We start from the raw sequence: 27,461 nt of genomic DNA on the forward strand, positions 1-27,461 counted from the left end.
TGTAATTAGAAGACCTGGGTATGAAAGAAAACCATTTATTGGTTTTTTTTTGAAACTACATCTAGATCTTAAGTTCATCTCTCTGAATCTCAGTTTCCTCCTTTGAGTGAAAGTGATTAGCACAATACCTGGCATGCTGTAGCTGTGCTCTCTCTCTCTATGTATATATCTATAGATCTGTAGATATTTTTTAGAGAGAGTTGTTGTTTACAAAAAACCATGCATATAATACAGGATTCCCACATACCACCCTATTATTACCACCTTGCATTAGCATGGTACATTTGTTACACTTGATGAAAGCACATTTCTATAATTGTACTATTAACTTAGGGTTCACTGTTTGTGTAGTGCAGTTCCATGAATTTTTTAAAAAATTTTTTATTCTATTAACATATATACAACCTGATATTTCTCCTTTTAAACATATTCAGATATATATTTCAGTGCTGTTAATTACATTCATAATATTGTGCTGCCATCACAGCAATCCATTATCAAAACATTTCCATCATTCTAAATATGAACCCTGTAAATTTTAAGCCTTAACTCCCCACTTCATATTCCCACCCCATCCTCTGGTAACCTATCTTCTAGATTCTCACTCTAGATTCTTATTCTAATTTTTTTCCTATCAGTGAGATCATATGATATTTGTCTTCTTGTGTGTGGCTTATTTCACTCAGCATGATGAATGTGATGTCTTCAAGGTTCATCCACCTTGTAGCAAGCAAGCATCAGAACTTTATTCCCTTTTATGGCTAAATAATATTCCATTGATAGATATACCAAGTTTTGTTTATCCATTCATCTGTTGATGGGTTTCTTCTGTCTTTTGGCAATTGTGAATAATGCAGCCATGAACATCGGTGTGCAAATATCCATTTGAGACCCTGCTTTCAATTCTTTGGGGGATATATCTAGAAGTGGGATTGCCAGGTCCTGTAGTAATTCTATACTTAACTTTATGAGGATCCACCAACTTGTCTTTTGCAGCAGTTATCTTTCAGAGTGTCCGCAACATTTTACATTGCCACCAGTAATGAATGAGTGTATCTATTTCTCCACATCCTCTCCTACACTTGTTATTTTCCAATTCTTTAATATTAGCCATTCTAGTGGGTGTGAAATGGTATATCATTATGGCTTTGATTTTTATTTCCCTAATGGCTAATCATGATGAGCATCTTTTCAGGTGCTTTTTGGCCATTTGAATAGCTTCTTTGGAGAGATGTCTATTCAAGTCTTTTGCCCATTTTCAAATTGGGTTGTCTTTTTGTTGTTAAGTTGAAGAATTTCTTTATATATACTGGATATTGATCCTTTATCAGATATGTGGTTTCCAAATATTTTCTTCCATTGTGTAGGCTGTTTTTTTTTTTTTTTTTTTTTTAACTTTTATGATAAAGTTTTAAGAGGAACAAAAGTTTTTTTATTTTGATGAGGTCCCATATATCTATTTTGTTACTTGTGCTTTGGATGTAAAGAAACAATCACCTAACACAAGGTCCTAAAGATGCTTCCCTGTGTTTTCTTTTAGAAGTCTAATAGTTCTAGCTTTTCTATTTAGGTCTTTGATCCATTTCAACTTGATTTTTGTATATGATGTGAGATAAGGGTCCTCCTTTTTTAAATTTTTTTTGTAAATGGAGATCATGTTTTCTGAGCATCATTTGTTAAACAGATTTTTTCTTGCTTGAGTAATCATTGCCACCTTGTCAAAAATCAGTTGGCCATACATACGAGGATTGATTTCTGAGCTCTCACTTCTATCCCATTGGTCTATATGTCTGTCTTTGTGCCAATACCATGCTGTTTTGATTAATGTGCTTTGTAATATGTTTTAATTCTGGAAGTATGAGTCCTCCAACTTGATTCTTCTTTTTCAAGATTGCTTTAGTTATTCAGGACCCCTTACCCTTCTATATAAATTTGATGATTGGCGTCTCCATTTCTTCAAAGAAGGCTGTTGAATTTTAATAGAGATTACATTAAAACTAAAAATTGCTTTAGGTAGTATTGACATCTTAATGATATTTAGTCTTCCAGTCCATGAACATGGAATGCCCTTCCATTTATTTAGGCCTTCTTTTATTTCTTTTAGCAATGTTTTGTAGTATTCTGCATATAAATCCTTTACATCATTACTTAGATTGTGGTTTCCTAAAGCCGCCAAAATACAAAATACCAGAAATGGATTGGCTTTTACAATGCGGGTTTACTAGTTCACAAATTTACAGTTCTAAGGCCAGGAATTTGTCCCAATTAAGGCAGCAACAGGATGATACCTTTTCTGAAGAAAGGATGATGGCATCTGGGGTTCCTCTGTCACATGGGAAGGCCCATGACTGGAGTCTGATGGTCTTCTCCCGGGTTTAGCTTCTGGTTTCTGTGGCTTTCTCCAAAACATCTCTGGGCTTCTGTCTTAGCTTCTCTCAGCTCCTGTGTGTCCTCTTTGCTTCTCCTGGGAGCAAACTCTGGATTACATATCTCAGCTTCTCTCCAAAACATCTCTCTCAGCTTCTCTTGGCTCTCTTTCTCTGTGAGCTCTCTTAAAGGACTCCAGTAAAGGATTAAGGCCCACCTTGAATGGGCTGGGTCACATCTCCATGGAAACAATCTAATCAAAAGGTCCTATCCACAGTAGGTCTGCCCCCACAAAATTGGATTAACAGAACGTGGCCTTTTATGAGGTAACCAGCACAGATAGTATTGACTTCTTAATGATATTTAGTCTTCCAGTCCATGAACATGAAATGTCCTTCCATTTATTTAGGTCTTCTTTTATTTCTTTTAATAATGTTTTGTAGTATTCTGTGTATAAATCCTTTACATCATTATTTCAATTTATTCCCTGATATTAGACTTTTTTAGTTGCCATTGTGAATGCAATCTTTTTTTTTTTAATTTCTTTTCCAATTGTTCATTGCTTGTGTATAGAAAGGCTACTGATTTTTAGATGTTGATCTTTTACCCTGTCACTTTGCTGAATTTATTTATTAGCTCTAGGAGCTTTGTTGTATATTTTTCATGATTTTCTGTATATAAAATCATGTCATCTGAAAATAGGGAAAGTTTTCCTTCTTCCTTTCCAATTTGGATGCCTTTTATTTCTTTTTCTTCCCTAATTGCTCTGGCAAGAACTTCCAGAGGTGAATAACCATGGTGACACTAGGCATCCTTGTCTCGTTCCTGATCTTAGAGGAAAAGCTATCAGTCTTTAACCATTAAGTCGGATGTTAGCTGTGAGCTTTTCATATATGCCCTTTATTATGTTGAGGAAGTTTCCTTCTTTTCCTAGTGTTCTAAGTGGTTTTGTCAAGAAAGGGTGCTGTATTTTGTCAAATGCCTTTTCTGCATCAATTGAGATAACCATGTGGGTTTCTTTCCCCTTAATTCTGATAATGTGGTGTATTACATTAATTGATTTTCTTATGTTGAACCAACCTTGTACACCAGGGATAAATTCCATTTGATCATGATGTAGAATTTTTTTAAACATGATTTTAGATTTGGTTTGTTAGTATTTTCTTAATGATTTTTGCATATATATTCATAAGACATATTGTTCTGTAGCTTTCATTTCTTGTGATGTCTTTAACTGGTTTGGTATGAAGGTTATGTTGACCTCATAACATGAGTTAGGGAGTGTTGCCTCCTCTTCAATTTTTTTGGAAGAGTTTGAGCAGAATTGGAGTTGAGCCTTCTTGGAATATTTGGTAGAAATTCCCTGTGAAGCCATTTGGTCATGGCCTTTTCTTTGTTGGGAGGTTTTTGATTATTGAGTCAATCTCTTTATTAGTAATTGGTTTGTTGAGATCTTCTATTTCTTCTTGAGTCAGTGTAGGTAGTTTGTGTGATTCTAAGAATTTGTCCATTTCATCTAGATTATCTAATTTGTGGGCATACAGTTGTTCATAGTATTCTCTTATAGTCCTTTTTATTTTAGTACGCTCAGTAATAATATCCCTTTTCATTTCTGATTTTCATTGTGTTCTCTGTCTTTTGTTCTTCTTTAGTCTAGCTGAAGGTTTTTCAATTTTATTGATCTTTTTGAAGAACCAACGTTTGGTTTTGTTGATTCTCTCTGTTGGTTTTGGTGTTGTCTGTGTCATTTATCTTCATCCTAATCTTTGTTTTTTCCTTCCTTCTACTTCTTTGGGTTTAATTTTCTCTTCTTTTTCTAGTTCTTCCTGTTTTGAGGTTAGGTCTGTGATTTGAAGTCTTTCTTGATTTTTTAATGTAAGCATTTAGAACTATAAATTTCCCTCTCTTCACTGCCTTCACTGCATCCTCTAAGTTATGTTGTATTTTCATTTTCACCCATCTCAAGATATTTCTTAATATCCCTTATGATTTCCTCTTTAACTCATTGGTTGTTTAAGAGTATGTTGTTTAATTTCAATGTATTTGTGAATTTTCCCTATCTCATGCTGTTATTGATTTCTAGCTTCATTCCATTGTGGTCAGAGAAGATACTTTGTATGATTTCAATATTTTTGGATTTGAGACTAGTTTTGTGACCTCAAATATGGCCTGTTCCAGAGAATGATCCATGTGCACTCCAGAGGAATGTGTATTTTGTTGTTGGATGATGTGTTCTATATATGTCTGTTAGGTCTTGTTTAGAGTATCATCCAAGTCTTGTATTTCCTTATTGATCATCTGACTAGATGTTCTATCCATTTTTGAAAGTAGTGTATTAAAGTATCCTCTATTAATGTAGAGTCATCAATTTCTCCTTCAGATCTGTCAGTATTTACTTCATTAATTTTATGGCTCTGCTGTTAGGAGCATATAAATTTATAATTGTTATGTCTTCTTGTTGAATTGACCCTTTTATCAGTATAAAATTACTGTCTTTGTTCCTTGTAACTGTTTTTGATAAAGTCTATTTTATCCAATATTAGTATAGCTAGCCAGTTCTCTTTTGGTTACTACTTGCATGGTATATATATTTTTTCCATCCTTCCATTTTCAACCAACTTGTGTCCTTGAATTTAAGGTGATTCTCTTGCAGACAGCATAGAGTTGTGCCATGCTCTTTTATCCATTCTGCCGATCTCTGCCTTTTGACTAGAGAGTTTAATTCATTTACATTTACAGTCACTCCTGATAATGTAGAACTTCCTTCTGCCATTTTGCTATGTAATCTTTGAAAGTCTTAGAACTTCTGGTCTCTCCGTTCTTATCATACCTATTTTTATATTCATTTGATATTTTGTGTTGTACCATATTGAATACCTTCTCATTTCTACCTGGATATATTTTTCATATATTTCCCTTTTGTTTACCATGGGATTAAAATGTAGCATCCTGAATATATAACAATCATATTTGTTCTATGACTTCAATAGTTGACACATACCCTTTTCCTATACCCCTCCATCCCCCCACCTTTTCTTTGTACTTGATACCAATTTTATCTTTGTACATTCTGCATCCCAAACCATAGACTTATCATTTTTTATGTATTTGCATTTTAGTACCTGTAGGAGGTAAGAAGTAGAGTTACATACCAAAAAAATAATACAATAATACAATACAATAATACAGCCATTTATAATTACTCAAATGGTTACCTTTACAAGAAGTCTTTATTTCTTTATAACACTTTGAACCACTGTCTAGTGTCCTTTCATTTAAGTCTAAAGAACTCCGTTTAGCACTGGTCATAGGGTAGGTCTAGTGGTGATGAATTCCCTCTTCTTTTGTTTATCTTGGAATGTCTTTATCTCTCCCTCATTTTTTGAAAGAATGTTTCACTGAATACAAAATTCTTGTATGGCATTTGTTTTCTTTCAGCACTTTAAATATATCAACCCACTGCCTTCTTGTCTCCATGGTTTCTGATGAGAAATTGGCATTCTATCTACTTGTACATAACATATTGCTTTTTCTCTTGCAGCTTTAAGAACTCTCTCCTTGTCCTTTGAATTTTATAATGTTATCAGTTTATGATAGGGGATATTTTTCTTCATGTTTATCCTGTTTGGCGTTCTCTGAGCATCTTGGATGTACATATTCATGTCTTTTGCTAAGTTTGGGAAGTTCTCTGTCATTATTTCTTTGAATAGTTCCTCTGTTCTTTCTTTCTTCTCCTTCTTGGACTCCCATAATGCATATATTGTTACACTTGATGGTGTCTCAGAGGTCTCTTAGGCTATTTTCACTTTTTATGATTCTTTTTACTTTCTGCTTCTCAGTCTGACTCATTTCAATTGTCTTGTCTTTGAGTTCACTGATTCTTTCAGCCCTAATCTGCTGTTGGAATCCTCCCTTGAAGTTCATTTCAGTTATTGCGGACTTCAACTCCAGTAGTTTGGTTTAGTTCCTTTTTAAAATTTCTATTTCTTTACTGCAATTGCCATATTGTTCATTCATTGTTTTCCTGATACCCTTTAGTTCTTTCGCTATATTTTCCTTTGCCTCTTTTGGCATAATGAAGATCATATTTGAAAGTCTTTTTTTCTGGTATGTCCACAGTCTGATCTTCTTCGGTGTTGTTTTCTGGATTTGTATCCTCTTTCTTTGGATGCACTGTCATTTCCTGTTTCTTTATTTGTGTTATAATCTTTTGTTGCACACTGTATAATTTTAATATTTTAAATAGTTAACTCTGGGATTTATTTCCTGCAATGTCTGCTTCTTGATTTTGTTACCAGCTGGTGATAGGATAGATTTTCATGGGTGTCAGCCCTCCTAGCAGGAAGGCCCGCCAAGGGGAATGCCTAAAGTGCAGGGTCCTCCCTATCTTTTCTGGGCCTGTGTTTTGTCCTGGGCTTGTACTTGTTAATTGCTTTGGAATTCCTTTGTTTACAGGAGTTTGGATGCCCCGCTGTTTCCCAGGAGGCAGAACTTCTCCCTCTTGGGGTATTTAAAGCAGGTAGTCCTTTTCCCCAGGCCATCTGCCTCCATCAGTTCTTACACTGCCTTGTTGTCTCAAACTGCTTTCACCTGGAGGGCAAATTCTGGAAGGGAGGGGCATGCCAGAGAGGCGTTTCCCAAGTCAGTCTCTAAGCCTTTGCCCACAGTGATCTGATGTCATTAATCAATCAGAAGTCATGAACTGCCCTGCCCACCTGTGATCCACCCTGCCCACCCCTCCTCTTGGGGAAGTGGATGTTTGTGTCCCTTTCTGTAACTAGGGGGTTAGCCTGGGGCCTGACCCCAGGAATGCCTGCCATGAGAGTTGGTGATGGGTGCTGGTAAGGGCAGCACTGAAAGAGCAATTTACTAATCTAATCTTTATTGTAATTTACCAGCCTCTTCCTCCTGCTCTTCCCTGTGTGTACACTGTACTTGGACTCTGGAGTTTTGAAATAGTTGTTTCAGACAGTTCCTGCCTGTTTAGCATTCATTCTGATGGAGGGACTGAATCCCGGAGCTTTCTCCTCTGCCTTCTTCCCCTACCATCTCCACAATATATTTTTCTTGGATTCTGAATCAGCTTGTTTTTCAGAATGTTGGAGATAAGGAACTCTGGAATCCCCTGGATCTGAGCAGTTCTTCCCTAGAGATTTTCCTAGAGCATGAGAGGTAAGGAGGAAATAAAGAGAAGAGAAAGCTGAGTGAGTAAGAGAGAACACTGACTGTCTCAATCTGGGGGCTGCTAACTACCTATTTTACCTCCTCATTTTATGTCTTTGGGTCCCTGGCCCATAGCCCGTAGCTATTAATAACTTCCTTAACCCCAATGTGGCATGCATCTGGGAGGGTGGGTCACTCATCTATCTAAGAAGACAAGCATATATTGATAAGCAAGTGGTAAGGTTGAGGGTGAGGCTGGCATAACAGGTCTGATCACAATCGAGGTGGCCCACACCTAGAATGGGCCAGATTTTTTCTCAAGTTCAATCACAGAAGTTCTCAGAATACTTAGGCAGGCAGGGTCCAGGAAGATGAATCTGACTTTTAGAAGTCCTAGTTGTAGATATATTTTGGTAAGAAAGGCTTCTTCTAGACATTCATGGATAAATTACTAATTGTATCTGGGGAATTATATTGTATTTATTGAATAGAAATGTCACTAAGTAAGGGTTGCTTTATTGTTGCATATAGAAATGTCTTTGAGTGTACTAGGACAGGTGCAGAGATGTAGTGTGGCATTATACTGTGAGCATATATCTAAAAGTTTGGAAAGTTAATTTTTAGTTCAATTCCAGTTATAATCATTGACTTCTCTGGTCTACAGACTATATTGTTGCAGAGATATGGGGTGGACTTCACTCCTCATCTTCTCTTTCATTCTCATCCTATTTATTGTATCTCCTTCTTTATGGTGCTCTTTATCCTTCTAGATTCTCAATGCAAGCGTGGAGCTAAATCCTTTAATCGTATTGCATCCAAAGGTGGGTTCTCTGTAACTAAGTGTGATATCCAGGTGTATCACAAACGAGGAAGTAATATTGTTTAATTAGAACCCTGCCTGAAGAGTTTTGGCACTGTTAATATAGGTGTGTGTAAACTGTAGAAAAGCTATATGCAAACATATTTTGCAACTGTCAAAGTCATTATTGTAATGAACAATTTCATAACTTCACTAGACCCTTGATTCCAGTGCCCTTAATTTAGTTATGCATGACCATCAAAAAAGAACTGTGAGATAATGCTTTTTATACTTAAGGATTTTGCAGTCCAGATAAGAGAAGCAGTAGTCAACATACATTGGTTTTGTTTGTTTAAAGCAGTGGAAATAATGTCTAGATATAATTAAAGGGGAAAGAGTCTTAGAAATTGTACAGAAATGTTGGCCAAGACTATTCTTCTAATGGTCAGATGGGTTAGAATCTAATCCATTGAAAGAGTCAACCTAGAAGAGTTTGGCATCAATGCATGACGTTTCTCGATTTGGCACACAAAGTGGGCAGGCAAAGTCATGTGGGAAATGAATATTAATTGTACAGAGAAAAGTGACAGAGAGAGGAATATTGTGGCTACAAATGAATATGAGAGTCTTCTGATATAAGAACTTGGGTGGGTTTTCTGTGGTGAGGTTTTCTCTGTTGGCTTTCATTGATAAGTGGGTATGCCTAGTATAGATACCCTAAAAATCCTAGACTTATTTGGAATATTCCATGTGCTGCTAGGCAAATTGTAGTTACTGGAAGGAACTTACTGTACAAACATCTGAAAGTGAGTTCATGCATTGGGCCTTATCACATATACATTTGTCTGTTTGCCCCAGCATCCAATCTCATTGGGCTGCTAGATGTTAATAAGCCTAGCCTCTCCAAACTGCCCTTGCACAAATAAGACTGGTGAGAACCTGCTGTAACAAAAGATCATATTGCATACAAAGGTGGGTTCTCTGTAAACAACTAAGTGTGATATCTAGGTGTAAAGATATAAACATGTTTGAGTCATTAGGTGAGGGTGTGTTTGACCATGGGCTTATAGTTGAGTGTGGGCTACGATGAGCGGTTCCAGTCAGGGATGCATGTACACACAGAACTTGAATTTACTTCCTTCAGTATGTGTTAGTGGGTGTGTGGTTTGGTTTCTGGGCAGAGTTCACAAGTCTGATCTGGCTACTGACTGGCTCTTTCCTTTACTCTTACTATGGTAAGAGAGATTATGTTCACAGAACCTACTCCCCAGAGAGCCAAACTTGTTAAGCTGGCTGCTCCCTGAAGGAAAATAATTGCATCTGATAATACACTGATAAAAGAAGCAAGAGGAAAGGGAAATAAGAATAAGGATAGTGGTTAGAAATTTTCAAGTAGCTTCTGAATTCTCCTAACTGAGCTAATGTTTTATTTTCAAGACCTTCTCTTTTGCTTTACCCTCTCAAGGCATCCTGTTTTTTGCCTACTTGCTAGTATCATTTCCTTCTATGTTGTCTTCCTCTCTTTTCCCACATAGAATTGTGAAAACCTTCTCAGCTACCTTTTTGCTTGCCTTTTTGCTTGCAAATTAAATGAGATGGACTTTGCTGTCTAACTATTCATTGACTTAATAGATCCCCTGCTGTGTACAAACACACAAATAAGAATTATCCTCTCCTCTCCGCAATTTTCCTCCTTTTAACTTCTCCACTATTACAGTAAACAGAAGACCCAGTGGGCTTCTGTCAACCAACCACACAATCTGTCTCACTTTTGTGTCCTCAGGAATTGTTTCTTTAACTATCATCCTTACATACAAGGTCATGGAACTCCAGGAAAAGTGAAAAAGGGGTCAGGTTGGAACTGGGAGGTTTCTTTACATATGTGTTTCAGGCACTGAGAGACTCTGCCTCAGTAAGTACACTAAGTACTTAATAAGTACTAATAAGTTATTAGTATCAATGATAAAATACAACATTTAATGTGGCAATAAAAGATAGCATAATATGACTAATGTAAAACCTGTTCGATGTGGTATAATATCATACAAGTGACAATACTAATTTTTGTTTTAACTTTTTATCAAATCAACATGAAATTGGCTCACATATTTAGTATTACCGGGACAGTAGGAAATCACATGTTGTTTCAGATCAATCAGAAAAAGAAGCAGGCTCTGCTGATCATAATACCAAGAGAGTCTTGTCAAGCAAGGGCAAAATGTAAAGTTTTTAGCACATGGAAGAGAGCTAACCACGAGTTCTCTTCAGAAACACAGAACCAGTTTTCTGGAGATGTCATTTCAAATATGTTGCTGATAACATAGACTCAAAAGTGATGCACATAAAGAATCTCTAGCCAGATACACAAGAATTAGTAGGTACAGTCTTCTTGGAGGAGAATTAGGTACTGGATAAATGGAGAAGGATGGGATGGGAGAAAGATTTTTATGGTATACCATTTTGTGTTTTAATTTTTGAGCCACATAAATGTATTTCTTTTTTATTTAAAAGAGAGAAAGAGAAGATGGTTTGGTACTGACACTCCCTGTACAAGATGAGTGTCTGTGTCTATTTCTGATAGGCAGGGAAAGCTTCTTGGAATGCTGAGAGCTACGAATTCGATAGTTTTTATTGATAAATGCTGCCTGTTCGTGGGTTGTGAAGGTGCAGAGGGGAGATATTTCAGAGAAAGTAAATGCATAATTCATTTCCCTTGAAATCTGCCGAGTCATTATCTGAATAAACTTTGCATAAAAAATGAAAATTAAATGTTTTGTTTAACAAATAAGTGATGCAGAGCTACAGAAAATTAGACATGAACGAGGACTGTAGGTAAGGTAGGTCTTGCCCACATAAACAGGGACCACAATTATTACTAAGGCAGATGCTGTGAAGAGGTCTGGTGGAGCAGGCAAGTATTGGCTTTAAAATAATTTGCCTAACAATGGAATGAAAGAACATGACCAGGTCAGGCCTCTACTTTGCTGTCTAGTAGAGAAGAGAAAATCCCAGAAAAACAGTTCTTACAGCCTGAGTATCAGGTAGGTGGGTTGAGATAAATGGATGGCTCAGAGGGTTCCAGGTGGTCATGTGCTTGATAACTAGTCAATAGGGGCATTTAAAAATTCTGGGTGCTCCATTCTATTTTTAACAGAACCACTCAATCCTTGGGAATTACGCCTATGCTCTGTGCATTCTCCGTGGGGCCAGCACAGGAGTAGGCCATGGGAGACGTGAGGGGGATGACACGGATGCTACTGGAATGCAGTCTGAGTGACAAGTTGTGTGGTAAGTGCAGACAACATAAATGTCTTCTGACTTTAGGATTATGGAGACTTAAGTTCTGGACAGAGTTCTTGAGGGAGGATGATTTGATTTCTAGTAGAAATGAAGATCGTGGTAAAAGAGGAATGGAGCCTAGAAGCCAGTGTCTCTGATGTGGAGAGTGCAAGTGCCAATCAAAGATCAGGTGCTGCATCATCTATCTGGTAGGACAAATGACAGTAGAGGCACAGGGCACACTTGATAGGATAAAAAACAAGGACATTGGGGTTTCTGATTAGAGTTGCTCCAATAATGGTTAGTGATTTCATTGTATGGATGTGGGGGAGAAGAAGGAAGAGATGATCTTTTTTTTTTTTTAATAGGCAATTTTTTAGAGCAGTTCTAGGTGTACAGAAAACTTGTGCAAGAAGTACAGAGAGTTCCCATATACCCCCTCCCTTCAACAACACACACACGCGTGCGCACACACACACACACGAACAGTTTCTTCATTTATCTTGCGTTAGTCTGGTATGTTTGTTACAATGAATGAACAGATACTGATGCATTACTATTAACTAAAGTCTGTGGTTTACATTAGGGTTCACGTTTTGTGTTGTGCAGTTCTGTGGGTTTTGACAAATGCATAATGTCATTATCCAGCATCACAGCATCATACAGAATAGTTTGAATGCCATAAAATACCCTACTGATCTTTTTACTGTCTCTATAGTTTTGCCTTTTCATGTAGAATGTCATATAGTTGAAACCATACAGTATGTAGCCTGTTCAGACTGGCTCCTTTCATGTGCATTTTAGGTTCCTCCATATCTTTTCATGCCCAGATCGCTCATTTCTTTTTATCACTGGGTTAACATCCTGTTGTTTGAATGTACCACAGTTTGCTTTTCTCTTCACATAGTGAAGGGCATCTTGGTTGCTTCCAAAGTTTGGCAACTATGAAAAAAGCTGCTATAAACATTCATATAGCAGTATTTTTTCATGGTTATCAATTTAAAACTCATTTGGGTAAATACCTAGGAGCATGATTGTTAGATTGTATGTATGGTAAGCCTATGTTTAGCTTTCTAAGAAACTGCCAATCTGTTCTCAGAAGTGGCTACCATTTTTCATTCCCACTAGTGATGAATGAAAGTTACTGTTGTTCCTCCTTCTTGCCAGAATTTGTTGTCATCAGTGTTTTGGATTTTAAATAGGTGTGTAAGAGATGATCTTTTTGGGTATAATGAGCTGAAGACTGGTGGGTCTGGTAAATTGTGTGGACATCAGGTGAGTCTTCTTCACACTCTTCCTGATTATCTATCTACCCAGTGCTCCAGGAGCAGCAGTATGAGATCATTATTGTCCCTACCCTCCTGGTTGGCACCTTCCTCATCCTTCTCGGGGTAATCCTGTGGCTTTTTATCAGAGGACAAAGAGCTCAACAGCAGCCGCGTCAAGTTGGAGGTAAGACCCAAACTTTGGAGCTGGGCAGGGGCATAGGGAGGATGGAGACTGGACAACCCAAGTCCTAATGGCTCCATGTCCAGAGGTCCAGTCCCTGCAATGGGACAGACATGGGTCCCCCTCCCGTGGAGGTAGACGAAATGGACTTTTCTCTGGGGAGCCCATAGTAGGAGCCCAATAAATGGTTTTTGACTGAATGGAAGAGTAGGCAAAGGAGGCGTCATGTGACCTGTTCCTGTGTCTTTGTCCTATTAGACTATTAAAACCATTGTCCATGTGAGTTCTGGGGGCTGGGGAGGAAGACCCAGGGTTTAATGCCCAAGGCTTTGTTCCTAGCCTTAAAAGCTGACATTTTACCTTATAATTCATTCCAGTTCTACTCTTTACCTCTGGAATATATGATGAAGAAGAAGTGGCCCTCGTAATAGTTTTTGAAGTGTGAACAGGCAATGAAAACAAGTGTTTTCGAGTACCACCAAACATATAATGAAAAGAATCAGCCATCTGTGAAACTAAGAGTAAAAAGAAGGAAATAATCCCTGACAGTGATGTGAATTCTATAGTAACTCATCCCTAATCCTTCTCTAAAAATTTACCCCAATTATCTGCTCGGTCTTATGAAAAACACTTCATAGGAGTTGTTTGAACTCGCTCACTACTTTGATTCTTTACATACCCTCTTTTATCCTTATCACTCCACCCAAACAGCTCTTGCCAAAATCAGCAAGGACATCTATGCTGACAAATCCAATGACCAATTAATTTTCAGTCCTCATCTTACTTGACCTATTAAAAGCATTTGATACAATTCTTCCCTCCCTTCATCATGAAATTCTTTAAAAATGTTTTTAGTGTAATTACTTCCTGAGTCTCATGGATTCAAATACTTTATTCTGCTCATGGTCCCCCCTTGACCTTCTAGTTCTTATATTAAACTTCCTACCCACTTGGATATAATACACACCTCATATGCAATATGTCCAAATTTCTTTTAAGGAATAAGCCATTTGTGTAGCTCTCTGTTTGAAATTCTGCTTTTTAAGGAGTGGGAGCGGGTAGCCCCGAGGGGCAAGGGCTGTGGGCAACGAGGCAGGGGGCCCAAGTCCAAAGCACAACTGGAGGGATCTGAGCCAAGGCACTAGCTCCTCCTCACTGAGGGCTCTGAGGTTTTCCCCAAAGAGCCGATTCCTTTCTTTGTTCTCCCCTTTTTTCCTAGATGACTTTAAAGCTTTTCAATAAAATTTTACCAATGGAACAACAACAACAAAAACAAATAAATTGGGGCAGCTTGACGTATGCCTCATGAGTAATAGCCTCCCACCTCACTCAAAATTTAAAAAAAGAGAAAATTCTTTCAGTGGCAGGACTGTATATGATCTGTGACATCTCTGGCCTCATCTCCCCCAACTCTCTCTCTCTCACTTGGCTCCAGCTGCAATGGTTTTCTTGTTCTTCCTCAGATATACCACGACTGCTCCTTCCTCAGTGCCTTTGTATTTGTTGTTCCCTTTGTCTACACTATGCTTTCTCATATCAGAATGGTTTGCGCCCCAATTTCTTCCAGGTCTCTTCTCAAATCATCTCAACAAAGAGGATTTTCCTGACCCTCAAATAAAAATATAGCACCATGGATGCTTCTCATTTCCCCCATCCTGTGTTATTTTCCTCCATAACACTTGTAGCCTGATATATTTTTTCTCATTTCTTCTCCCCTATGCTTAGAATCTAGTCTTCATGAAAGTCTGGGCATTGCCAATTTCCAGTACCTAGGACAGTGCCTGGCATGTAGTAGGTGATATTTATTGAGTAAATGGATGAATGAACAGATGGATGGATGGAGATTTAATAAGAATGAACCTCTCTTTTCCAACTGGAGTGCAGTTCATTCTGGATAAAAAAGGAGGAAAATAGCAGAAGATTTTTGACTGAGATACTAGAAAATATGAAATAATTTGACTTTTGGGACAAGTTGAAGGAGGAAAACAACTACAGCTTAGAGTTGAATAGCCATCCATACCTCCCCTCCACCCCTGGAAATCATTTGACTGATATAAATGACACTTCTCACTTGCAGTTATCACCACATTTAGACATCTGTGGTCCGAGTACCTATTCAGGAACCTCCTTAATTTTTTTGTATTGCACTCATGGGGAATACTGAACTGAAATCCTGAGGAAGACAGAAAGGAAATATCATTAACAGTTTCCACGGATCCATCTTGTGTTGTCCTAGAAGTGATGGGGATTATTATAGACATTCCAAGAGGTTGATATTAATGTTGGTTCATAAATACCCACATTGGTCAGAGAGAAAATTGCCAAGGAAAGTTCCTTGCCAAGTTGTTCCAGGCACTGCTTTCTTGGAGTCCGAAGGACAGAGAAGAGCTTGTTGGTATCATCTCTTTGTTCTAGGCATTGCCCCCATGTCTTCATCAAGGGCTGTAAGCCAGGAAGCAGCAGGACTTGGAGGAAATGTGTTTGTGCCACTTAAGGAAACATCAGTGGAGAGCCTTCTACGAGCCACCACATCAGCCCTGGCTAAGCTGCAGTTACCCCGAGAGCAACTCTCTGTTATACAGCAGATCTACAATGGTAGTTGTGGGGCCATCTATAGAGCCCAGATGAACACTGGAGACCCAGCTACGTCCAAGAGTGTTGTCCTCAAGGCTTTAAGAGGTAAAATGAGAAGTTTTTGACTTCACTTCCCCTTTTGGAGCCCTAACCAGTGAATGCCAACAGGCTTTGCAAACATTAAGATGTTAATCAACAGATGGTGGTGATCACATTGCATGCAGGAGAAAAGGGTGGGAGCTTGAGGCAGAAATGTTCTTCTTGGGTATTTCACCCTCTTCCACATTCTTGCTTATGTAGGTTGTTAGAACTGAGTTCTCAATATTCTATGTTATTTGCACTAGGATTCCAATGCTATTTCTTCATTTTTCTTTATTATTTGGTACCTTTTCCTGATACTGTTTTTTTCTTTTTTGCTTATACTCATGATATGGTCCAGTGATGGTGGATACATTAAACAAATAACAAGGATAAGGATAAATAAAAACACTAATCTAAAGGCCTAGACACTGATACTAATTTTTAAATTTTTATTGTGGTAACACATATATAAAATTTCCCATTTTAACCACTCTCGAGTATATAATTCATGGTGCTGACTACATCCATAAGATAATGTTGAACATACCACTTGTCATTTAGGCAAGTGAAGGCCTATCCCATTCTAAGATCCATGATTTTATGTTACCTTTGACAACAGATCAGTGACATTGGGGATATCATGATCTTCTAGCTGGCTCCCTTTCTATTTACTTTTTGTCTACACTCACCCTGCTGCGGAGCCTTGAAAATTCCCATCTGTGGTTGCTTTCTGCGCCGGGCTTCCCCTTCGTTGGTGGTGATTTGGCTGCTCACAGCCCCTGGCTCTTCTGTCCTCCACAGAACCAGCTGGGCTCCATGAGGTGCAGAATTTCTTAGGGCGAATCCAGTTCTTTCAGTACCTGGGGAACCACAAGAACCTGGTACAGCTGGAAGGCTGCTGCACAGACCGGCTGCCGCTCTATATGGTGCTGGAGGATGTGGCCCAGGGAGACCTGCTCAGCTTTCTCTGGACTTGCCGCCGGGTAAATAGTAGGGTAGAGGTGTTAGGAGGAAAAGGTTTGACATGGCTCATCAGCTGTTCACATACCCTTTAGCCTGGCAAATGACAAAATATAGAGACATTATAATAGCATAACAGAGTGATTGAGTAGTGCTGTCCAATAGAACTTTTTCAATGGTAGAAATGTTCTATATCTGCTCCATCCAATATGGCAGACACTAGAAACATATATGTGGCTTTTAAACACTTGGTATGTGGCTAATGTGATGGAGAAACTGAATTTTTAATTTTATTTAATTTTAAACAATTTAAATTTAAACAGCCACATGTGGCTGATTGCTACTGATTTGGGCAGTGCAGGTTTAGAGAATTGGCTTTAGGCTCCACCTCCTACTAATTGTGTGACTTTGGGTATCACCCCTCTGAGCTTGAGTTTTCTGAATCTGTAAAATGGGAATAATAATGTTATTATAAAAATTAAAAGAAATTATATATTTAAAAACATAAGCAATTATAGGTATATAGTAGGCACTCATAAAACTGTAGCTGTTATAATAATAATAACAAACTGTTGTTAATAATGATTGTAATTTTGTCTTTGCTGTTGTTGTTATTGTTAAATATGTCTTCCATTCTGTAATATCATCCTAGCATTCAGGGCTGACTTAATGAGAGATTGAATTTGTAAGTTTTTGCACCTTGAACTCATATTTTTAAAAATTAAAATGTACAGAAATTTTCAGACAAAAGTGCACATGCTGTTTCTTACAACTTCTCTGGTTCTCTACATATTCTTCTTTCTGAAATCCTACCTGTTTTCTTGGTTGGTTTCTCACTTACTCGTTGACCAGTTCAACATTAATTAAGCCTCCACATTCTACTATTGAAAATACATGGAAAAGGGACCCTGTCAACATCTTCTATCTAGTGACAAAGATTAGACCATTTACAAGTCTGTGTCATTTTAAATCTTTTAAAGAGTTTATTCATCTATAACTTGTGCTCCAGGCACACTACTTTCTTTCAGTTTCTCAAACCTACTGTGCTTCTCTATTTCACATGATTTTCACATGCTCTTTTTGTTACACCAAAACTCTCCCTTCTTTTCTTGGCATAGTTAATGCCTACTTATCCATCAGATCTCATAAGAAACCTTCCCTGCCAAGTTCTATATTTTCTGCATTATCCTTCTGTAAACCGACCACTTCTCTAGTAAAAAAAAAAAAAAAAAAAAGGAAAAAAGAAAAAAACCCTTTTCCTGTCACTTCAAACAATCAGCTGTCCTCCCTGCCCCCCATCACATGCTCTCTTACCACTCTGAATACTTCCTTTATGGCACTTATAGATTTGTAACCACGTATTTAGGTATGATTATTTGATTCTGATTCACATGTATCTGCCACACTTTAAGCTCCAGAAGAAGCAGCCATATTTATTTTCCCTCTCTTCTATTCCCTGCTCCTAAAACGGTATCTGGCATATAGTAAGCATTTAAAAAAGATGTTTTGCATCAATGTGCTAAATTTATCTCACACACACACACAGTGGATAGTCTTATATATACTTGTATTTCTTGCCTGCTACTCTGTACTTTCCTTATTCTGCTATTCATCTGCATTCTTTATCATTTTCCCAGTCAAATGAATCATTGCACTTCTTTGTATATCTGAGATAGTCTCTCTTTGAATCTTAGTCTCTTATGTTTTTGTACCTTTTTTTTAGTTCTGATTTCTACATTTCATAGTATCTATGCCTCTTTTTTTTTTTTTTTTGGTAATCTCTGCTAATGTCACTTTGATATAATGCTTTTTTTTCTCTGTCTTTTTAGGATATGATGACCATGGATGGCCTTCTCTATGATCTCACAGAAAAACAAGTATATCACATTGGGAAGCAAGTCCTTTTGGCTCTGGTAAGGCTGGGCAAAATTACAGTAGAAGGCAGGGAATTTTCTTGTTAGCCTGGTATTTGATGCCACATTTCCTAATTCATGGTCCTAAATGAGAAAGAAATATAAGTAAAACTAACTAGAAGTTAGGAGACAGAAACTCAAGTACTGAAACTGTTTGTAGTCCTTTATGAAATAATTTAGGTAATATACAGGATTGGTAATTCCAGGCCAAAAGAAGTCAATTTGGGATTATTAGAAGGAAGAGATTTCTCAGTCTAAATATTCAGAAACCAGAGCCAAGAGTTATATATCCATCTACCTAATACCCCCCTTTCCCCGTATATGCTAATATTAATAGATGTAGAAGGGGCAAATAGGGAAGCAGGTTGGAAAGATTTGGGAAATAAAATTGAATGAGTGGAAAGCTACAGAACCAGAAGGAACTAAACACTTTTATACATGAAAAACAAGTTCAGAACATGTTTAGTTGGAGGCTAGGTTTGATAAGGAATGTAATAGAGAAAACATATACTTAAAAAAACAATAGAAACAAATGGAAGAGAAGAGGCAGCAATAAGATCATTCCTTCATTTTAAACAGACAAAGAAGTAAAAGAAAGAACTCAGGGTTTAAGAAAAAAAATTTACCTTTACTTGAATTATTTAGGAAATTCAGATGGTTATTTCTATGTGATTATTTTGGATAACTTTTTAAAATTAACCTTTGCTATAGAAAATCAGGTATCTATGAAGTTACTACTTTAGGTTTGTGATAGATATTACCAAATTGAGGTGTGAAATATACCATGGATCTAAATGGAATCAGGGAAAGCTTAGATAAAAAGAAGTAGTAGATGAGAACAGAGTAGTAGTTTCAGCTGAAGTTCCCATGGTGCACGGGAGCGAACACACCGTATAGATGAACATTGTCTATGGCGTTTGGAGGACCTAGTTATAAAGGTATGTTCCCTTTATAATGTTAGGGTGTCAGGACACAGCCTACTTTGTATTCTGAACCATAATTGCAGAGGTGACTTCTTACAGGGATGCGTTGTTCGCATTTATGATCATTCATCAGGGGCCCAGGTAATCTGTTACATGGTAACATCATACTACTTTTCTTACTTTTAACAATTTCAGAGTCAGTATATTGTACAAAGTATAATTCCTTTGTTTTAAAGCCTCATCAGAAAAAGAAAATTTGTGGTCACTGTTTCCCTCATCGATGACTGGAAATTATCATCGTTGTAACTGTTTGAGTTTTTAAAAACCATTCTTATATAATAACGTAGATCTCAGTCTCTAGCTTTTCAGTCATGTATAGCTTTTCAACTTCTTTATATGCCTTGAATAGCTTGATGTTGGGGAGGAAGGACACTAGAAAATCAATGTCAGCCAAGTGATTCTCAAATGCCTTTTTGGCTGCATTGGAATAATTTAGGATAATTCTTAAAGATATAAGATTACCAGGTCCCTCTTCCGAGATTTTGGTTCATGAGTGAAAGTCCTATGTTTTCACAAGGCTCTCAGGCTATTTGTAGCCTGGTTTCAGGATTAATGGTAGAGTTTGTAGTACTTCCTGTGAATTACAATACCTACTTCTGGTAACTACCACTTTATAACTTTGTGGACTTGTGAAATAATTTAAATTTCTCTAAAAGATACTTCCCTAACTCACCTCCTCTAGTTATTTTAGGGACACAATGAGTTGGTGTAAAACTCCATATAAATCCATTGTTATGACACTCAGTTTTGCTGTTCATTTGCTACCTTGTTTTTAGGACCACTGCTAGAAACTTGGAGCCTACTCTTTTCCAGTGTCTACTTGGGTCCTAGCTAAATGAGAGGAATGTTAAATCTGGCAGGAGTCAGGGCTTGACAGAGAGTGGGTGACTATATTTTCAAAACCCAGTATTAGTGACATTATGATCACTGTCTCAAGGTTGGTAATAGTAAACACAATACAAAAATGTCTGGTTCATTAGCATGAATGATCTGGATGTAATATGTCATTATTAATGAGACCTGTTCAGAGTAGAAAACGTACTTCTCTTTTGAGGAGTCTAGGACTGGCTTTACTTATCTGTGACCCAAGCCGTAACCTCAGACAGTTGATCCATCTTTGGTCTTATCTTGACAGGAATTCCTACAGGATAAGCATCTATTTCATGGGGATGTGGCGGCCAGGAATATCCTAATTCAGTGTGATCTCACTGCCAAACTCTGTGGGCTGGGCCTAGCGTATGAAGTCCATGCCCGAGGGGCCATCTCCTCTACTAATAACATACCTCTCAAGTGGCTTGCCCCAGAACGGCTTCTCCTGAGACCTGCTGGCATCAGAGGAGATGTGTATGGTTTGTTCCTACCCTTTGGACTTCTTCCCTTCATGATGTGCATATCCATCAGTCCCCGAATATGATCGGGTCCGCTGTCAATTATGCCTACAAATGAGATCTCTGTTGAGAAGTCAGACATACTCTGAAGCAGAAATATTAAGTGACAGAGTTCATATTTGGCATCTGGCTGCAATCTTTTTAGTGCCTTTTCAAGTATTCCTTCTATATTACATCAGCAGTCCTAATTATAAGAAAAAAAAAGACAAATGAAAAGAACATTCACACTGATATGTGAGGACATAATCCAGCAGAAGTCCTCTTATTTGAAAGTGGTAGCTCCACTTAATCAAAAGGTCAGTTAAGCTGGGAATTATTAAAAGAAAAAGAAATATGGTTTAACTCAAATATTTTATTTTAATCTAAAACATATAAATGTACATTTACTTACCTGTTAAATGGAGTTAAATGTTGTGTTTCTTGATAAATAGTGTCTATAGTGAATTATTTTTTGAGTTCTGGTTTGGGATGCTTCTAAACAGAATGAGAAATTTGAAAACAAGTTTAAAGCAATTTCACTGCAAACTTCCTTATTTTCCCTATTTTCTACATTGTTCTCATCCATACTTAAATTGACTGCACTTTCTTTTTAGCAGCTTGCTTTTATAGAATACTTTAAAAGCATTCAACTTAATTTTCAGAGATAACACCTTTTGCATTTACAGTTATTCGGTCTACATAATATTTGATTGCATAACTACAGTTACATGTGTAGTTGGCATAAATAGGATTGTAAGGAATCACAATTGATTGTTGGTAACCATATAACTCGATTGCTTGGAGAAACATGTAGATATCATGTAGAATATCCTACCAGCCATGAAAGTCATGGGCAGCAGAGGACATACAGGATGTCCATTAATATGGTGAGTCAGTTAAAAGACTTCCATTTTATCACTTTACTGACATCTGCTTTTCAATAGAGATCTGGGGGTAATAGGTTTGACTGGAAAATACTACTCACTAATGATATAGAATCGTAAAGTACATCTCTCTCAAATAATATTGTTTAGGCATACACCAATTCCAACTAAGTACAAAGCTTTCTCTGTTAATATTTTTCCTGGATTGAGTAATTGGATCTGCTGAGGATAGCGGATAAATGGTAAGCCTTGTTTGGCTTAGTGACAAGAATAAAGTCTGGAGTTTATCAGGGAGGGTAGAAAGGATGAAAAAAAGAGGCAGAGGTGAATTTCTTCAGGTTTGGGTGAATGTGTCTACATTTTGTATATACATACAATTTAGTAAATGATAGTCAACCATTATTGTGAAATATAGAAGGAGACATAAGTCTTCTCAAAGTGGTTGGATGGGAATTCTTTCTAATGGGGCTATTAATTTGCTCATTTTATCAGACATCCACCCTCAATTCTCCTTCATTGCCTTCTTTTTTCGGGTTCTTACTGAAGGCATCTGACATTTAGGTGAGCTCCCTTTAGGAAAGGCGGAATAGAAATTAAGCAAATGGCTTTGTTTCTTTTACAGCTGGTCCTTTGGGATCCTGCTCTATGAAATGGTGACCCTAGGTAAGGTTGATTCCCAAAGTAGTGTGTGCCTGTTTGCAAATATGCAAGTATGTTTATTTGGGTGGTGGATGGTGTGTGCTTCCAGAAGAGTTTTCAGTACAAGCTCTGAAATTTGAACTGGGCTGACATGAAATCCAAGCCTAATCCTGCAAAATGTCTTATTATGAAGTGATGATTTCCTTCCTAAGCCACTCTCTCCCTTTCTTTCCTCACCTTAATTTTCTTTTTTCTCTCTACCACTTTCTTCCTTCCCCCACCCAGTTTTCCCAATTCCAAGGATGGAATTCAAATCCAAAACATAATGTGCAGAGTGATATATCTTGAAAAGATTCTCATGCTTCAATACATAAAAATGTGTTGTCAATCTAAATAATCCATTTGATAGAGAAACTGCAGCACCTTTCCACATTTGCGGTGTGGAATGCAGGTCTTTTTTTTTCCCTTTGTCTTATTTTGTTACTCTCTTAAAAACTCAGAATTTCTCTAACTTATTCTTTCCCACTCCCCAACAACCTTCTTTTCTCTAAATTCTCTAAGCCACATACTTACATGGTCACTAGGAGCATCTAACCATACAGTATCTGGTATCCTTTGCAAGCAATTACCTGGAGTGGATGGAGTATTAAGTTATAGTTCATATTCTAGAGGACCCTAAAGTGTTTTTTTGCCACTCTCATTCTTTACATAAACCGGCAGGGGCTCCACCGTATCCTGAAGTCCCTCCTCCCAGCATCCTACATCACCTCCAGAGAAGGAAAATCATGAAAAGACCCAGTAGCTGCACACACACCATGTAAGTGACTTTTTAAAGTCCTGCTCTTCTCTCACGCCAAGCTTTTTTTTTCCTCATTCAGTTATGCCCCTTTCAAAGTGGCCATTAGCTTTATGAGCTAATGTATAGCCTTAGACCAATCATGCCACAAAACACATCTGCTCTTAAATTTATATTTATAGACAATGTTGGGGCAACCATTGAGAACTATATTAGGAATCTAAGTCTGATAAAATTTAGTTCCTCAGGAAGCTTCCTAAATAGGTAAGAAGAGGACCAAACACAAAGCAGGTACAGTTGTGTTTTATTTATTCAATTGTCAGTCTTCTGGTAGCCTCGGTTATAAGGTTGTTGTCATAAAATGCATTGCACTAGAGTTGCTCATTCAGAGTTTACTGGTTCTTATTTAATATTTAATTTTTAAAAAGTATTGACTGTCTGTTTTCCCAGCTCTCAACACATTAGATTCAAACCAGAACAGAGTAAGAAATTAGAAAGGGAGGAGAAAGGGACGGTTGCTGAACCAATTTAGAGGAAGAAAATAGAAAAATCAAAAGTGACACAATTTTATTATCAATCAAGTAGAGAAAAAGAATTGTTACAGAACTTAACAAAAGGTTAAATTACCTTTAAGAAGGCAAGAAAGAATGTAATGTATTGATGAACATTTCTATTGGAATTGTTGATATTTTGTAAATATTTGAGCACTGAAAAGGTAAATTTTTAGCACTTGGTTCCCCATACAATAAAAAAATAGTTACTGTATTAAGCAAACTACAAGATAAGATATCATGACTATACAGACATATACAACTAAGGTGATGCTGGTTGAATATACTGGAATGAAATCCTGACAAATATTTATTTCAGGCTTACTATGTGTAAAAGTTGTCCTTGATGGTAAAGAGAGTTAGAAACTGACAAGGCACATGACCTTGAAGCCCTTAACATTTTGAAGAAAAGATATCTGAAACACTAGGAAAATGAATATGAAGTGTGAGACAATATAACAGAATGGTTAAAAGCTCAGTCTCATGTCCTAGAGTTAAAAAAAAATAGAATCCAGTTCCAGCCCTGCTACTTACTGTCTGTGTGGTCTTGGGCAAATTGTTTATCTTTTCTGTACATTGTTTCCTGATGTTAAAGTAGGGATAATAATAATCCCACCTTAAAGTTATCATAAGGCTAAAATGAAATAATGCATTTTAAGTCCCATTACCATGCCTTACATATAATAAGCTCTTGGTAAATTTTGGAAGTATTAATAAAGTAATATCATTTACAAAATCTTATTGATACATCTATGAATGCGGGAAACAGATTAGGCTGAGGTTTAAAATAGAAGACTGCTCTTTCTCACTCTTCGCCCACCATGGTGGTGTGTGCATTTGACTGTCAGCTTCGCCATGTCTTCTTGTAAGACTTTTAGAATCAAGTGATTTCTGGCCAAGGAACAAAAACAGAATCGTCCGATTACTCAATGGATTCAAACGAAAACCAGCAATAAAATCAGGTACAACTCCAAGAGGAGACACTGGAGAAAGACCAAGCTGGGTCTGTAAGGAATTGAACATGATGGCACATATGTTGATTTTGTATCAAGTTCACTAGTGACTTCAAGTTGAAAAAGTCCGCTTTCTGAATAGTTGGACTTATATTATTGGGGAAAAACCTGGTTTGTCTTTGTTTTTATGCTTCTGCATAAATAAGTTGGTTCAGTAATAAATATGTGAGACCTTTTGTTTGAAAAAAAAAGAAAAAACAGAAGGTTTTAAAGAGGATTTGAGATTTAAACCAGCCCTGCAGAAAATGGTGACCATGGAGAGGATATTTAAAAACTGGGTATGGCATGAGCAAAGGCAGGGTTGGACATTAGTAACCACATCTAGGGCATGGCAAGACACTGATATGGCTGGAGGAGAGGGATTTAGTTAGGCAGGGTCTATGAGGTAGAGAAGCTAGAGGGTAAGATGTGGACTTCATATGGGAAGCAATGGGAAACCACTGTAGGTTCTTGAGCAGGAATGGGACACGATGAAAAGTGTTTCAAAACAGATTACACTACAAATTTTCTGTAGGCTGGACTGAAGAAAAGACAGATTTAAAGTGGTATATAATTTTATCTTAAGGCGACTTCTTAGAAAAGTTAGATTTTTAAACTAAAATTATAAAGGTGGAAAATGACCTAGACTGATGGAAACATTTGATCACATCATTTGAGATCAGTATAAATCACATTATTCCATAACTTCTTATTTTACTAACTGTCATGTAGCTTTTACTGGTAGATTAGTTATAGCAATGATCCGGAATGTTGCAAGTTAATAACAGCTAAAGAAGAGAACACTTAACTTCTGAAACAGTGATTGGCTGTAAAGTGAAAAAGCTCTACTGTCATACTGGTTGTGGTATGAAAAATCTTGAGTCCTGTTGAAAACATGATATTAAGAAACTCAATAATAAGAGGATGAGAAAGAATGTCATTAGCCTCTGGGAAGAATATGAGGGACAGAGCAAAGAGAATTAGAGGATTGCAAACATTTTTATTAAGGTTTGTTGGGAAAGGAACATGCCCCTCGTACTTTTTTTTTTTTTTTGATAAGGAAGTCAGTTTCTCTTGTTTCCTTTTCAGGTATTGTCTTATGAAGTCCTGCTGGCGCTGGAGTGAGGACAGCCGCCCCTCACCTAGAGAGCTTCGCGTGCGCCTAGAAGCTGCTGCTCGAACTGCCAATGACAAGGCTGTATTGCAAGTACCAGAGTTAGTGGTACCTGAACTGTATGCTGCTGTGGCAGGCATCAGCGTGGAGAGCCTCCCCTACAACTACAGCATACTTTGAGGACCCTCCAGAAAGAAACATTTATGGTTGATCTTATGCTCTTGGAACCAGTTCCTCCAGAACAGACAGTGGATTTTCTAGTGGGACATAAAGAGAGAAATGGATCCTGGGTCTTCCCCAGACATTTCCCTAGAAACCTGAAATGATACTGATTGAGGTTCTACACACCATACCCTTGAGGCTGAGAAATACTGTCAGCTCATTTTTTCTAGCCCAATCCTCAAAGCCATCTTAAAGAACTGGGGTAGAAGTGGTGGATAGTGTCACTGCAAAGGAAGCTTTGGAAATCTGCAATATTTGTTGGGGCATGGCACAAATAAGCTGGTTCCTTCCCACCCCAAACTAGTTAACTCCTGAAGAATGCTTTTATCTAGACTATTATAAGATCCAGAGAAACTGGAATCAAATAAGGGAATTGGAGCCAATGAAGGATTTGGAGAGAAAGAAAATTAAAGGTTCTCTTTGCTCAAAAGTAAAGATGTGGACCAAAGCCATCCTTTGAAGAGAAGATGAGGAGGAAGGACATAAAGTTCTGCAGTCCTGGTCCCTTCATGTTGGGCAGAAAAAGAACCATGAAGGGAAACTTCTGAGTTTCCTCTTGGGTATAGGTAGGAGAAAGATGGTCCCTTTTATCTAATTCTGAAACAGGGGAGTCCTGTTGGTACTGCTTTTAACTAGAAGGTTAGAAGAGTCAAATCATGAATAATATTTGATATGTATTGTTCATCAGGCAAACTTTCTAGTCCTTGTAAGACTAAGGAGACTGACTGAGCCTTTTGAGAGTCAAAGTTGTCAGTGACGAAAATGCTGAGTGTGTGTGTTTAATAATAGGAAACATGCAAACTAAGTGAGAAAACTTAGTAGCTCGGGTCTTTAACAAGGGTTAGAAAAGGAAATAATCTGAGGGGGAGGTATGATAGCTTTTAATTTTGAGTCATCCATTGATGTACTGTGAAACATTTCATTAAGTTAATATTTATTGAGTGATGGTAGATTCTGGCATACAGCTGTGAAAATCTCTACACTAGAGTTGATAAAAGTAAATAAACGGAAGTTAATGTTGATGGAAAATTTCAAAAGACAACCTACATTGTCAGCGAAGGGATTCTTTATGTGTGTGATGGGCACAATACCTACCTCACAGGGTTGTTGTGAGGAATGAAGGAGCATGTATACTGTATACAGTATCTGACACATAATAAATGCTAAATAAATGTTAGATTCCTCTTTTTCCCTTCCTGTCCCTGAACTTTTCGTATCTTTTTCATTTAAAATCTACCAGAGCCAAGAAGAGAACCTTAGTCTGTCAGTCACACTTCAAGGCAGGACATGCCTAAAGATGATGCAAATACCGCAGGACTAAAATGATG

At 37.5% G+C, this 27,461-nt stretch overlaps 1 protein-coding gene and 1 pseudogene across 1 annotated transcript; both read left to right on the forward strand.

Moving 5' to 3' along the window:
* Positions 1-11,515: 11,515 nt before the first annotated feature.
* On the forward strand, positions 11,516-27,289 carry STYK1 (serine/threonine/tyrosine kinase 1). The gene is made up of 9 exons (XM_037846858.1): positions 11,516-11,617; positions 12,926-13,060; positions 15,473-15,736; positions 16,514-16,695; positions 18,502-18,585; positions 20,704-20,912; positions 22,442-22,482; positions 23,179-23,275; positions 25,887-27,289. The coding sequence occupies exons 1-9, from the start codon at positions 11,554-11,556 to the stop codon at positions 26,089-26,091; spliced, it is 1,281 nt and encodes a 426-aa protein (XP_037702786.1). The 5' UTR covers positions 11,516-11,553; the 3' UTR covers positions 26,092-27,289.
* On the forward strand, positions 24,661-24,816 carry LOC119542261 (annotated as a pseudogene).
* Positions 27,290-27,461: the final 172 nt, after the last annotated feature.

The sequence above is a fragment of the Choloepus didactylus genome, chromosome 8 (assembly GCF_015220235.1).
Source record: "Choloepus didactylus isolate mChoDid1 chromosome 8, mChoDid1.pri, whole genome shotgun sequence".
NCBI lineage: Eukaryota > Metazoa > Chordata > Mammalia > Pilosa > Megalonychidae > Choloepus > Choloepus didactylus.